At 33.4% G+C, this 13,314-nt stretch overlaps 1 protein-coding gene across 1 annotated transcript; it reads right to left on the bottom strand.

The window, feature by feature from the left end:
* Nucleotides 1-11,145: 11,145 nt before the first annotated feature.
* On the bottom strand, nucleotides 11,146-12,169 carry LOC111691479. The gene is made up of 3 exons (XM_023454401.1): nucleotides 11,887-12,169; nucleotides 11,560-11,830; nucleotides 11,146-11,494 (listed from the first exon to the last, which is right to left on the bottom strand). The coding sequence occupies exons 1-3, from the start codon at nucleotides 12,086-12,088 to the stop codon at nucleotides 11,146-11,148; spliced, it is 822 nt and encodes a 273-aa protein (XP_023310169.1). The 5' UTR covers nucleotides 12,089-12,169.
* Between the last annotated feature and the right edge of the window lie 1,145 nt (nucleotides 12,170-13,314).

Below are 13,314 nucleotides of genomic sequence, written 5' to 3'. Positions count from 1 at the left end.
AGATATTTCCGCGTGCGACCTTTATTTTACAGTTAACAAATAAGTGAAAAATGACTTCAGGTACTTTAAATTGTAGGTAATTTAATTGCCTAAAACAAAAAACAATTCATTTTCAAATAAGTCGTCTAGATTTTCATGAACAGTAAAAAACTCCTTTCCCACTTCCTGAAGGCCTTCCTGGTCGAGGATCATCTTCAGCAGTTGAGTGACGACCAATTTTAAATCGTGAAAACCATTCGTAACGTTGCGTACGATCCAGAGCATCATCTCCGTAAGCTTGTTTCAAAAGTTGAAACATTTCCGTGAAAGTGTTGTTCCAGAAAATCGCACATATCAAAAATCGTCATTAACACTTAAACATGTTGCACTCAAATAACAATAACACTAAAACTATATTAGATATCAACAATGTGGTTACAGAGAAAGTTATGCGCAACGCAATGCTGCCAACCGTAGATCGCTAAATATTTCCTTTAGCGCGTAATTCAAAAAGTCCCGTTATTTTTTCAACAGACCTCGTATACAGCTGAACATTAATAAATGAGAATAAAAAGTTGCGGCTTTTATTTTTTTTTAACTAATAGCTAGCTAATAAAACATATGCGGAATACTGAAAATTAACGGAATTGCTTAATATGTAATTAATTAACTTAATTTTCTTTTTCGTCCCTATGTAGCTATGGTAGCTACACCTATTGTAGGAGATCCCTTCACGTACACCTTAAAACATATTCGCGTACCCCTAGGGGTCGGGGACCGCCTAGCTGGGTGTCTTGTCCGATGGATTACGATCGCCGTGATGCTTACCATCACGGACGCAGGCTGGAACTTGGATGGGTGACCTAAGGCAGGCTCTGGATGTGGCTGTGGCAGCCTACCAGAGACCTGGGTCGCTCAACAATGGTAATGAGAATAGAGCAATAAATCTTTGTAACTCAGGACCATACTATCATACATAAAAAAATTGTACGAGACTTTGCCATCAAGCCACCCGTCTAGTAACAGGATGGTTCGAAGAAAAGTACTCAAGTAATGAAAGAGGGGTTTACAAGTACTAGTACCCCTGGTTGAATACCATAGAAAAGCGGACTATCTAGGCCCTCAAACATATACAGCACTCTAGTGGTGTTTTTATTCTTCATACATTGGCCAGTTGCTAACTATACTTTTTTTATTTTAAACAATATTTAATCTTCAATTCGAATGCTATGTCTCTAATCTTGTCAAATTCATTCAACCTTTGCTTTGTCAACATGTATGCGTGTAGCAAAAATGTCAGGATGATACTATTAACTATCTTTATTATTGTTATTATACCAACAGTCACAATAATGTTCCGAACACGATCACGTGCAATTGTTTTCAAAACTCGGGTTAATCATAGCGAAGCCGTTAAGTAGCCTGCGTTAATCATAATAATTTTATCAGCAGCAGACGCGATAATTCACCTATAATACTTGCACTTTGATAAAGTCTTTCACCGTAAACCTGGTGATTTGTACCGTGAATCATCACGCCGTGTTAACAGCGGTGTCAGCGGGAGGCAATTTTTTTAAACATTGGAAATCTGAAGTATTTTAGGTTAGGAGCATGTACTTTTTCACCACTAAAAAAAATATCAAAAGAAGTAAATGATATCTATGTAATTTTTTAAGAGGATACATCATGTATTAATATCTGTAATTCATTATATAATGAATACAGGGTGTCCCACGTACTCCATCGATGGATATTTGGAAACCGCTCGAAGGATTTTTTTGAAAATGTTGTGGTGTGATACAGGCCGTGGGGCCTACCAAGTTAAAATATTTTCAAGGTCATCGTAGTTCTGGTTATACCGGAAGTCGATACCAACTTTCTGATTTCAAATGGAACCCCCTGTATATTTTTGAATTTTTGGAAAGAGCATTTATTTTTTTAGTTGAAAACATTTAGCACACTCCATACTTGGGATTGACCGTTTCCGAGATATTTTGGTTTTTAGGCAAAAATTGACATTTTGCGGTGGAAGATCTAATTTATCGGATTTGATATGAAAATTTTCCAGTTTTTATACAAGGTGACCAAAAAAAAATGATCGAATATGAAGGTCTGAGAATGTGGAAAACTCGAAATTTTTAAATGGGAACCCCCCATTTTTTTAACGTATTAGCATTCTGCACCAAAACTGAGTAACTTTGTAAAAATTACCTAAACCCAGTCAATTTGAGTGCAGAATGCGAATACGTTAAAAAAATTAGGGGTTTCCCTTTAAAAATTTCGAGTTTTCCACGTTTTCTGAACTTCATATTAGATCTTTTTTTTGGCCACCTTGTATAAAACCTGGAAAATTTTCATGTCAAATCCGATAAATTAGATCTTTCTCTACAAAATGTCCAATTCGCACAAAAAATAAACCTGTGTTTCTGAGAAAACTAAATTTTGCTGACTGCCTGCATCTGTCAATTTTTGCCCAAAAACCAAAATATCTCGGAAACGGTCAATCCTAAGTATGGAGTGTGCTATTTGTTTTCAACTAAAAAATAAATGCTCTTTCCAAAAATGTAAAAATATACAGGGGGTTCCATTTAAAATAAGAAAGTTGGTATCGACTTTCGGTATAACCGGATCACACCATCACAATTTCAAAAAAATCCGTGGAGCGGTTTCCCAGATATCCATCGATGGAATTCGTGGTGGGACACCCTGTATATTATGTTAATAGGCTCATATTTTTAATTCATATTTAGAAACACATCGTAGTTAGTTGATGCGCGAAAAATCAGAATATTTTTTCATCGATTTCTCCCTCAAAATAACTAATGAAAACGGAGCGCGAAAACGCACGGAAGCCATGTTGTGATGTCATACCATTCGTTTGCGGCTTGCCCACATTCTTGGCTATGAGTCTCGCATGCATCATATCGTCGTTTTTCTCACATAATGACTAAAAGTTCCTAATTTTTACTAAATACGGCACGTAATAGCATAACTTAAATAATTAATTATGATGGTTAATATTAAAGCTATCGACCTGTTTTTTGGCCACACCTTTAAGTGCAGGAAATATAAGAACAAGTTGTGAATTAAACATTTCTAAATGAGCCTATTGTAGTAGATAAACATTCGCACATATATCAAAAAAGAGATAGGGCTAGGTACGCTTCCTTGAGGAACATCTTGTTTGAACTATGTAAGATTCCTTAATTTTTTCGCCGTAGAACTGAAAAAGGAGAGCTTGTTGGTTACTTCGCAGATACGGAAGTCCCTGGTAATGCTATATCAGGTTGATCGCACGCTGTCTAAAATTTTTGTAATATATACTTCTACTACAAGTTAGTGTAAAATTATTACGACTACTTCCCTGAAAACTAGGAAACCGTTACTGTTGCTGGTATCAGAAAGGACTAGTTTCATGTAAACAACGCAGTAAATAACAATTAAGCGTAATTGACAGATTACATGTGCAACGAGCATGTCATTAGAAATATTGTTTTTCAATTATGACAGTTAATGTACATAATTATGAGTTGTGTTCAAAACTGGGACTGGTTTCCGTGTTCTACACAGATATGTGATTATTTGTCACCTTAACCACTAATTACCGGTAATTCAGAGACGTCATCAAGTTTTTACGGCAGCGCCATCTGTACTGAGCGGCAAAAATGTGGAAACTTGTCTTCAGCGTGTCTTTCTCAGTTTACTTCAGATTCTTCCAATCACTGTTGTTTGTATTAGTATTATGTTTGGTACATTTAGATTATTCACTGCTATAAATAAAGCGATTCACTTACCATGGAAATTGCAATAATGGTGCACAACCATATGCATTTAGTTTTCTTGAAACTTTTTTAGACCACTAAACCTTATTTTTTTTTTTTTGCTCACAGATGACAAGATAGAGTAAGGCAACTTTTATTAAAACCATTTTTTTATAAATTTTACACTTGCAAAGTTGTAGATGAATTCCTCTTAGCTGGAACGCCCTCTAGGTATAGTACGTAATAATAAGTACCAGCAAAAGTAACAAAATAATAATTTCTTACACATAAGGAAAGCAAAAGTAGAAAATACATAATTAACACTTGTCCCGTGGTTAATCATCTCCAGCGATCGGTAAATACCCATTTCAAAAATGAAAATGACCGTTCAACATTTACCGAGGTCAAAGGCACATATGCATTTAGAATAGTCGAAGATTTTTACTAATGGTGGCGAAGCACCGAGTCATCACATTTTGGTAATCCCACTATCCGCGTCATTGTACAATAACATCTAAAGCTTCGCATCGATCAATTTATTCAATATATAGCGGCCCTCTAATATCTGTCCTGTTGGACTAGCGTCTGATGAACAATCCAGGTATTTTGCTGAGGGACGTTGGCTGTGCAAAAGTAATATTTTTTCTCAACTTTTGTTTAAAAAATTATTTTTTACGTGAATTGTCTTTATCAAGGGTGATAATAGGACAGTTAATTTAAGATACAGTCCGTACAATATTTTTCAGATAAAATTCCAAAAAAAGAATAAGCCAATAAAGTTCTGTTATCGGAAGTACTGTAACAATTTACCGCGGCACAGGCGTGCCTTGAAATTTTCCGCCAATGTCTTTCTATCTCGGGAGTCGAATGCGGTTAATTTCAAGAAAGTGACGCAGGGGACTTCTTGGAATTCTGTCTCAAACAAATATCGTACAGAGTGTACAGATTTTCCATAAAAAAATCCCTAACAAGATTTCAGGGAAAAAAATCATAGCAAGCCGTGTATTAGCATCATTACTCTGACACTTGGTTCTGTAGATGAATTAAGACAGTTTGTATGTATGAAAAAATAATCTTTGAAATAGTACGAAATAGTAGTGTTAAAATTTGACAGAGGTCAACACTTACTATTCTTCATATATTTTTCTTTTCTGGACTAACGTTGAGAGTATTCATTTTACATTAATGCAATTACGGTGGAAGCATATAGCGGATTTATTAGCAAAGCCAGTGCCAGCACCCGTGACGACTCCCGATTTGGCAATTTTCTGTTTCTATTTTCGCTCTTCTGGACTATTCCATTCTGATTTACAATCCTCTTATGTTTAGTGGTTCGGTATTTTTAGCCGTGTTACACAATGCCCTAAATATACCGAATATTTGCGGCTAGAACACTTATACACCAAGCGCCAGCAAAGAAAGGAATTCCGAAGTCGAAAGCAATCGATCGTTTAATGGACAATTTACTACGCTTTTTAAACCGGTCATTTTTTTGCGAATAGTCGGAGACACTTCAATTTGCGCTAACCAGAAGCTGTGGTTGTAGAAAATTTTAAAAATGAGTCATTCCGCCTGTTAAGCTCTTTTGGCGGTGTTGCCAAATTTCCAAAAATGTCCTTTTTTCTAGGGAAAACTTTGGTTATTTTAAAACAAACGTGCTGTATTGCTATTTGTTACTATCGCTTGGATTTTTAGAAGTGCCCACGTTTCTACACTTAGGAATCTTTCCAAATGTTTACTCATTGATTTTGACTAATTTTAGTAGGTACACGTGTACGATAAAATCTCACGAGAATGAGTCTAAAGGTTAAATGGATAAAGGCGATAATAACAGGTTGAAAAAAGAGGCCGGAAAACGGAGGAAGTAATCCATAAATCCAGAAAATACCGACTGATGGCCGTATATCACCGTTAATTTTAACTTAAGCGGCTCTAAACTCGTTAAAAAAAATTAAATAATGAAGTAGGAAACCGCGACCCGACCGAGATTATAAATAGAACAATAAATTTATTAATAGAGCGAACTTGGACGTAACAGGAGATAAATACAGACCTCTTTGGCCTTTAGCCGGTCTGAGACTTCCATAACGGTAGAGGAAGTGGTCGGAGAGAGAGAAAAATATCGCCCCAGTTCTTTCTGCTATAATAACGCAATTGCATTCTTGTCTTTTTCGTGCTGTTTGGCATTGGGTTGATATATTCACTGCGGGAAAGTAAACGAGGAAAAGGTTCTTTAAAACGGTAAACCTCGTCAACACACATAAAAGAGAATTTTTGTCAATAGTTTGGACCTTTAAAAACAAAAATTCATCTTGTTAAAATATTTCAAGAAAGCGTCACAAAATTTTGTAGTGTTGTACTGACATTTAGTATTTACAAAATTATGTTATAATTCTGCAGATTTTAGTTGCCAGTGCCGTAGATTCGAGGGGGTTATCCCTTTTTGTGAAGTACAATTTCTTTTTTTTTGCATAAATTTTAGTTTCAAAAATAATTTAAATCATAGAAAAATTGACATTCAAATATAATAACAAATCAACATAAATTATAAGAAATATTAAACATAGGTTTAATACTGTTATGGCACGAATAAATAAAAAAATTACATACAATTTTTGCAAGTTATGTTCATAACATTTCCGAAAGATAAACGTAAAAAAATAATCCGCACGTCAATCGATTGCAAAATATAAAGATGAGTGAGGATGATATTCCGTAATTCCATAATCTGTACAGTCTGTCTGTGATTCGCTATATTTTGAACCCCCCTTTAACTTTTTTGTTTTGAGAGTTATAAAAAAATGTGAAATATAAAAGTTGCAGGAGTTTTTATGAATTTTTCGAAAATGATAATAGAAAAACAAATGAAGTCCAAACAAAATGGCCGCGGATGTTAACTTTGTTAACTTAAATAGAACACCCTGTATATTTTTACATATTTGGATAGAACGTTCTCTGTTGAGCATAGTTATATAGGGTTTGTTGGGTCCACCTCTAACAATAAGCAAGATACTATTAAAAAACGAAAATAAGGTTTTTTATTAAGAAAATAAGACATCTTGTTAAACCTCTTTCAGACATTTCTGCCTTTTTCCAATTACGTAAGGATTTACATATTTAGTTATAATATATTTTGACAGATCGGACATTGATATGGTCCAAAATGCGTATAGTTATTTTAACTAAATCTCACTAATTAGGCCCTGAGATGCCTAATTACTCATGGACAATGTTATATGGTAGGCCCTGACAGTGACAGGTAATGTCATGACAACATTGTTATTGTTTGACAGTTTATATTATTATTTAATTAAAATGGGTTACACAGAAGTAGAAAATTGAAATATTATAGGAATTAAAATAGAGCAAAGTTCTTTTCCATACTCTATTTTAATTCTAAATAATTTTCTACTTCTGTGTGACCTATTTTAATTAAATAATAATACATACCGTCAATCAATAACAATGTTGTCAAGATATTACTACCTGTCACTGTCACGACCTACCATATAATGTCCATGAGTAATTAGAACTCTCACGGCCTAATTAGTGAGATTTCGTTACATTACCTATACGCATTTTGGACCGTATCAATGTGCGATATATCAAAATATATTATAACTAGATCTGTAAATCCTTACGTAATTGGAGAAAAGGCAGAAATGCCTGAAAGAGGTCTAACAATTACAAGATGTATTATTTTCTTAATAAAAAACCTTCTTTTCGTTTTTTTAAAGTATCTTGCTTATTGTTAGAGGTGGACCCAACAAACCCTATATGGCTATGATCGACAGGGAACGTTCTATCCAAATATGTAAAAATATACAGGGTGTTCCATTTAACTTAACAAAGTTAACATCCGCAGCCATTTTCTTTGGACTTCATTTGTTTTTCTACTATAATTTTCGAAAAATTCATAAAAAGTCGTTCAACTTTTATATTTCACATTTTTTATAACACTTACAACAAAAAAGTTAAAGGGGTGGTCAAAATATAGTGAATAACCCTGTACCAATTCTTGTAACATGTTTTCAGTATACAAGAAGTAAATAAAACGCAATTCTGACTATTAACAATTATGTGAAATTATATGATAATTTATTTAATACTGTAGCCATAAGGATACTGAAAAATATCAACAGAGCCATATATGCATTATTTAATTTGCGCGTAAATATGTTAATTTCTGTCTGTGTGTATTTTTACTACACTTGGTTTCTTTCTTATAGAGGGTATCCCAAAATTCACACATGAAATAATTTTTATAGAAAACACAGGTTTTAAAATGAATAATTGTAAATTTTCTATTGATTCATACAGTATAGCACCACTGTCACAAAGAACACCCTCTCTTAGTTTCGGCATCCCGGGCTACAATTTGGTACTCATAAATTACATTATCTCAAGGGCAAATAAACACTTGGCTGGCGCATTCGGTGTGAACAGCTGAGGTTTGCTTCAAAGCAATCACGATAGTTTTCATTATAAAATAAAATATATATTGATTCCTATTATTACAATAGTATAAAAATAAACAAGTGTTACCTACGAGTATGTATAAAAAGTCATAGATGTAGACGCTATGCTTCACGAAGAGGATTAACTCCCTTCCCCTATATCTACAGCACTGGTAACTAAAATGCAGAATTAATAGAATAGTTTCCTTCTTAAATTAAATTCAAGGCTCAAGTTCATATCGACGCTTTAGTACGAAAACATTGTTAATTAAAAAAAATTGAATAATATGTAGTATGCAACACGTACATTACTCGACGTTTTTTGCATGTATGAAAAAAATCGAATAATTTTTGGTAATAACAAACATTTTTATACAGCGTGTCTCGCTGTAATGTCCGGAAGAGGAAGAAGTTTTTTATTTGTGGGTTTACGACAAAAAGTCACTCTTTGTAAAAACTCCTGCTTGTTCCAAAACGGACAAAACTGTTAAAATATTTGTCAATTTTTATACAGGTTGTTCAGTTTTTAGAAAAGTATTGTTAGTCGCCAAAAGTAAAGTACCGTAATTTTTGACAATATCGAAAAATATTATCAGGGATGTCATTTAGGATCCACAGGGGATTAAAATTAGATATATTTTTTAACAATGCGGGTAGCTAATTTGTATGTACCACTTTATTTGAAATTTGCAAAATTTATGCAATAATCAATTTCTTTAATTTTATTTTTTTCCGGACATTACAGCGGGACACGCTGTATATTAAGTATATACTATTTTTTTATAATTTTGTTATTTCAAAAAACGTCGAGTAATGTACATACGTGTTGCAGCATACTGCATATTATTCTTATTTATTTTTTTTAATTAACAATGTTGTCGTTTATAACAGTAACTTAACAAAATTAATTGAAAAATGTTGAATAAAAAAGTGTACCTGAACATAAACATTCCTTACTTTTTAAAAAATATATTATATAAGTTTATTATAAATGCACACTTTCAATCGTTCAATGGGCCAACTTATATTTCTAGTCACAGTGAGATAGCATGTTTTTACCTAAAGATCTGAGTTAGCATGTTTTCCAAGCTTAATTTGAGATAGCATGTTTTCCAAATGAAATTTGAGATAGCATGTTTTCCAATCGAAATCTGAGATAGCATGTTTTCGTACTAAAGCGTCGATATAAACTTTTTTGCTTATCAGAGAAGTGTCCTTTAAAATTTGTGCACTTTCTCATGGGGCATCTTCTATGCACAGTGAAAGTACCGATGTCTTTCATATTAACTTTGAATATGAGATTGGGGCACAAACACCAAACAGACGCAACTTTTTTAACCAATAGGTGGACGAATGAGATTACACAGATTAAGTATTCTTAGCTGATATATAAATGTCGTTCCCACTGAAATTTAAGTAATCCTGTAATAATTCCAAACTCATTGAATCTATAACAACTTTTCACATTATAGCAATATTTTTTTAATAGGTGAACGAACGACCGAACTTTTTTAAGATGTTATAGGAACTATAGTAGTTACGCATGTCTATTTTGGGACAAATTCGATATAATTACACTTCTTATAACAGTAAAAATCCTTTACTCAGAACATACATCATAGTGACCATGGCAACGTCATTCATCTAGCAAAATTACCAAAATAAGAAAACGATCCGTAGCATTTGGCAACGGCACGGCTCCTAGATTGACAGTTTGGACGTGTTTCCAAAAGCATTTTCGTCGACACTAAGTGATAGATACACTAAAATTCGGGATAGTCGACTGCGTCTGGCGTGGGAGGCGGTTTGCAAACAGAAATGTGGAAAATGTGGACCTCTCGGTCACGTGTAACGTTTTTTTTTCTTGGAGTTGGGCTTTAGGTATATATGCACTTTGATTGAGCAAAAATAAACGATATAATCCTGCTTTAAAGTTTCCTCGACTTTTCCAGGCTTCCTTGATCTACATATTTCGTGAAATTCAATAGTAGTATAGTATATTTTAAACTAAAAGGAGTGAATGCCAAAGACAGATTTACACTGTAAATGTTACTAAAAACTACCCCAGATAGCATCAGACTATCAAGTATATACTCACTGCAAGTGTTTAACCTCATTTTGAGTACAATAAGCTTTCATTGCATGTGCAATGCATAAATATCTAATTCTAGGTTTATTTAACTTTTATATATAAATTTTTAAAGTAGGTAGGTAAGTACTTACTACATAACATTGAAAATCTGAATATGAATGAAATAATATACTACAAACCAAACATATATAAATGATTGATTATAGTTTTCATTTTAAAAAATTTTTTTATTGATTCACATTTTTACACTTAGCATTGGAGTAAACATACAATGGTGTTTTTGTTACTTTGAATTGTTGCATTTCTATGAACTACATTTATTAAGTTACCGGATAATTGACAAATAACTGATAACTGAACATCGTTCGTAATATATCATCTGCAGGTATTCAAAGTAACAAAATAAGTTTTTATAATTTATATTATTGGTAAAAATGAGGGACAAATCCTGTCTTTAGCAATTTTCTGAATTATTTGATGAGTCAGTATCCATATCACTCTCGCTATTATTAATTGATATGATTAAAGGTTCAATGAGATCGTCCATAATTTCGTCAAGTGTTCCCATTTTTTCTTCTTCCTTAAACACATGTTCTACACATTTTTTCCAGTTTATATTTGTTAAGAGCCTCTATTAGTAGTTCCTTTACGCCCTTCAATTTATATGTTTTATTTTTGCTTGCCACTTCATTCTTCACCTGTGCCCAAATCAATTCTATAGGGTTTAATTCACAATGATATGGCGGTAATCGTAAGACAACTTTATTTTCTTTTTTTGCATTGTCCATTACAATAACAGAATTATCTGATATTTTTTTCAAAAATTCAGAAAACCACTTTTCAAATACATTTGCATTCATTTACTCGTGATAATCCCCACTCTTCTTGCCTTCGAAAACCAATAACGAATCTTCAACAAATCCTTCCTCTGAGCCAGCGTGTAAGATGATAAGACGCTTTCCTTTACCGGACGGTTTTTTAATCCCATAGACAGCCCTTCATTGAATGCCTCACGTTTATTTTTAATATTAGTATCAACCCATACCCTTTCTTTTGTATGACCTTCATTTAACCATGTTTCATCTAAATAATAAATAGGTCTACCTTCAGATCTAAACTTTTTAATTGATATCAAGTAGTCAAGTCTCCATCTCACTATATCATCACGTTCTATCAACACACTTTTACGACTTCGTTTTAAGTATCTGCAAAAAAAATAAAATGTTTTTATTGCAATTATACTTGCTCCGAGATATGTCTTCAACCTTACTTGAAATTAATTTGTTTCATAAATTTGTATAATGATGAACGGGACATCTGTGGCAAATCCTGACGACTTTTTATTTCGGTTAATATTTTGTCCAAAGTGGGGATCTCATTTTTAAAGAAAAAGCTGTGTACTATACGCCTTATGGAATTCTTCATTGCTTCATCCAAACATGTAACAATCCCAGGTCTTCCACCACAGTGTTTGGAAGTAGACACCCTTCCAGTAGATTTATACTGTTTTATGGCTCGATATACTGTTGATTTTGCAACACCTAAAAAAGTATAATGTGTAATATAGTTCAACAGAATAATGTTAACATAAATTTACCTAATGTCATCGCTATTTTGGATACAAGTTGGACAGTTTTAAGAGTAGGTTCATCATCTAGGCTTTTCTTGTACAAATTCAATATTGCTTGCTTTTCTGCCAGAGACAAATGCCCCAAACTGAGTTGTTTTCGTTTCCTTGGGGGCGACGGCGATGTAATTCCCGCGCCTGCCTTACTCGTGGTCGGCACAGCATCATCCATATCCAATGGAAAATTGGAAAAAACGGATGATAAACAATATAATAAGTTGTTTAGTTCTGATAAGAACTGATTTATACGTAACTGGGATAATAAATAGATAGAAAAGCAGGTAAAAACACAATGACAACAAACTGATGATAACTAAGAGGCAAAATGACAACAAATGTCAAAATGTAAAATTTATTAGTAGTGTAAAGTGGGCTCGAAATTAACCAATAAGAAACCAATATTTTGGGGCGCAATATTCAAATCGCTTCTCCTAGTTTAAAAATAGAGTATAGTAGTAGTAGTAGAAACAAATACATTATAATCTTATATTTATTTTAAATACACTGAAGGTCGACTTTTACAGTATTACTGTAATTATTTGCAATAAATTGTAGCTAGACCGGTTGATATCGGCAGCTATTCCCTAGACAACCCGTCGGCAAACAAATGAAGACATAATTACGATTCTATAGTTTTAAATAAATTAAAACTAAAGCGTTAGTCATTATAATATTTTACAATTAGCGTTTTTCCATGTAGCTTTCGAAAACAGAACAGAACCCACATAGTCCGGTTGCTTCCCGAAATATGGGTACACTTGACGCAAATCTCTTGAAAAATCACCTCGTGAATTGTTTGACATCCGAAAGTAAACTCGGGGTTTTATTGGTCGTAAAAAAATTGTATAATTACCCAGCGGTTTGTATATTTAGAAAGTGAGACACATATTTGAAATAAATCTGGATATTTTCGGTTCGTTATGCTATAACCAGTGGGAATCGTCATTTAACGTACTTGGCTTTTAATGTTTTTTTTTCTTTCAAATACACTTATAAACTGTGTTCCACTTTGCTTAAATTTTAGATATGAAAAAAATTGAGGGGCTTTTAAAGCACCAACAGATTGAGGGCCAAATTTGTATCTCTTGGTGAATGATTGTGAAAATTTAAATTAAAAAACTATTTATGTAATAGGAATCCAAAACAATAGGGGAATTTTGATGCAGGTAGGCGTAATTAAAAAAATTGGCACCTGTACGTGTCCTTGACAAAACCCGTGTGTGTATTTTTTTCATTGATAATCCCGGTGTACCAAAATATCGCCACACGTGTAGCCTGTTCATCTACCTCGACCCTATATAGCTAGTTTAGCTGAATCCTTGAAAATTTTTGATGACAGACGCACTTTACTTTGTTTCTTGCTAGTCCAGACACTAGAAACGTTTTGTTTATTTGACA

The sequence above is a fragment of the Anoplophora glabripennis genome, unplaced genomic scaffold (genome assembly GCF_000390285.2).
Source record: "Anoplophora glabripennis isolate ALB-LARVAE unplaced genomic scaffold, Agla_2.0 scaffold197, whole genome shotgun sequence".
In the NCBI taxonomy this organism is placed as follows: Eukaryota; Metazoa; Arthropoda; class Insecta; order Coleoptera; family Cerambycidae; genus Anoplophora; species Anoplophora glabripennis.
This window is presented reverse-complemented; position numbering and strand designations above follow the sequence as displayed.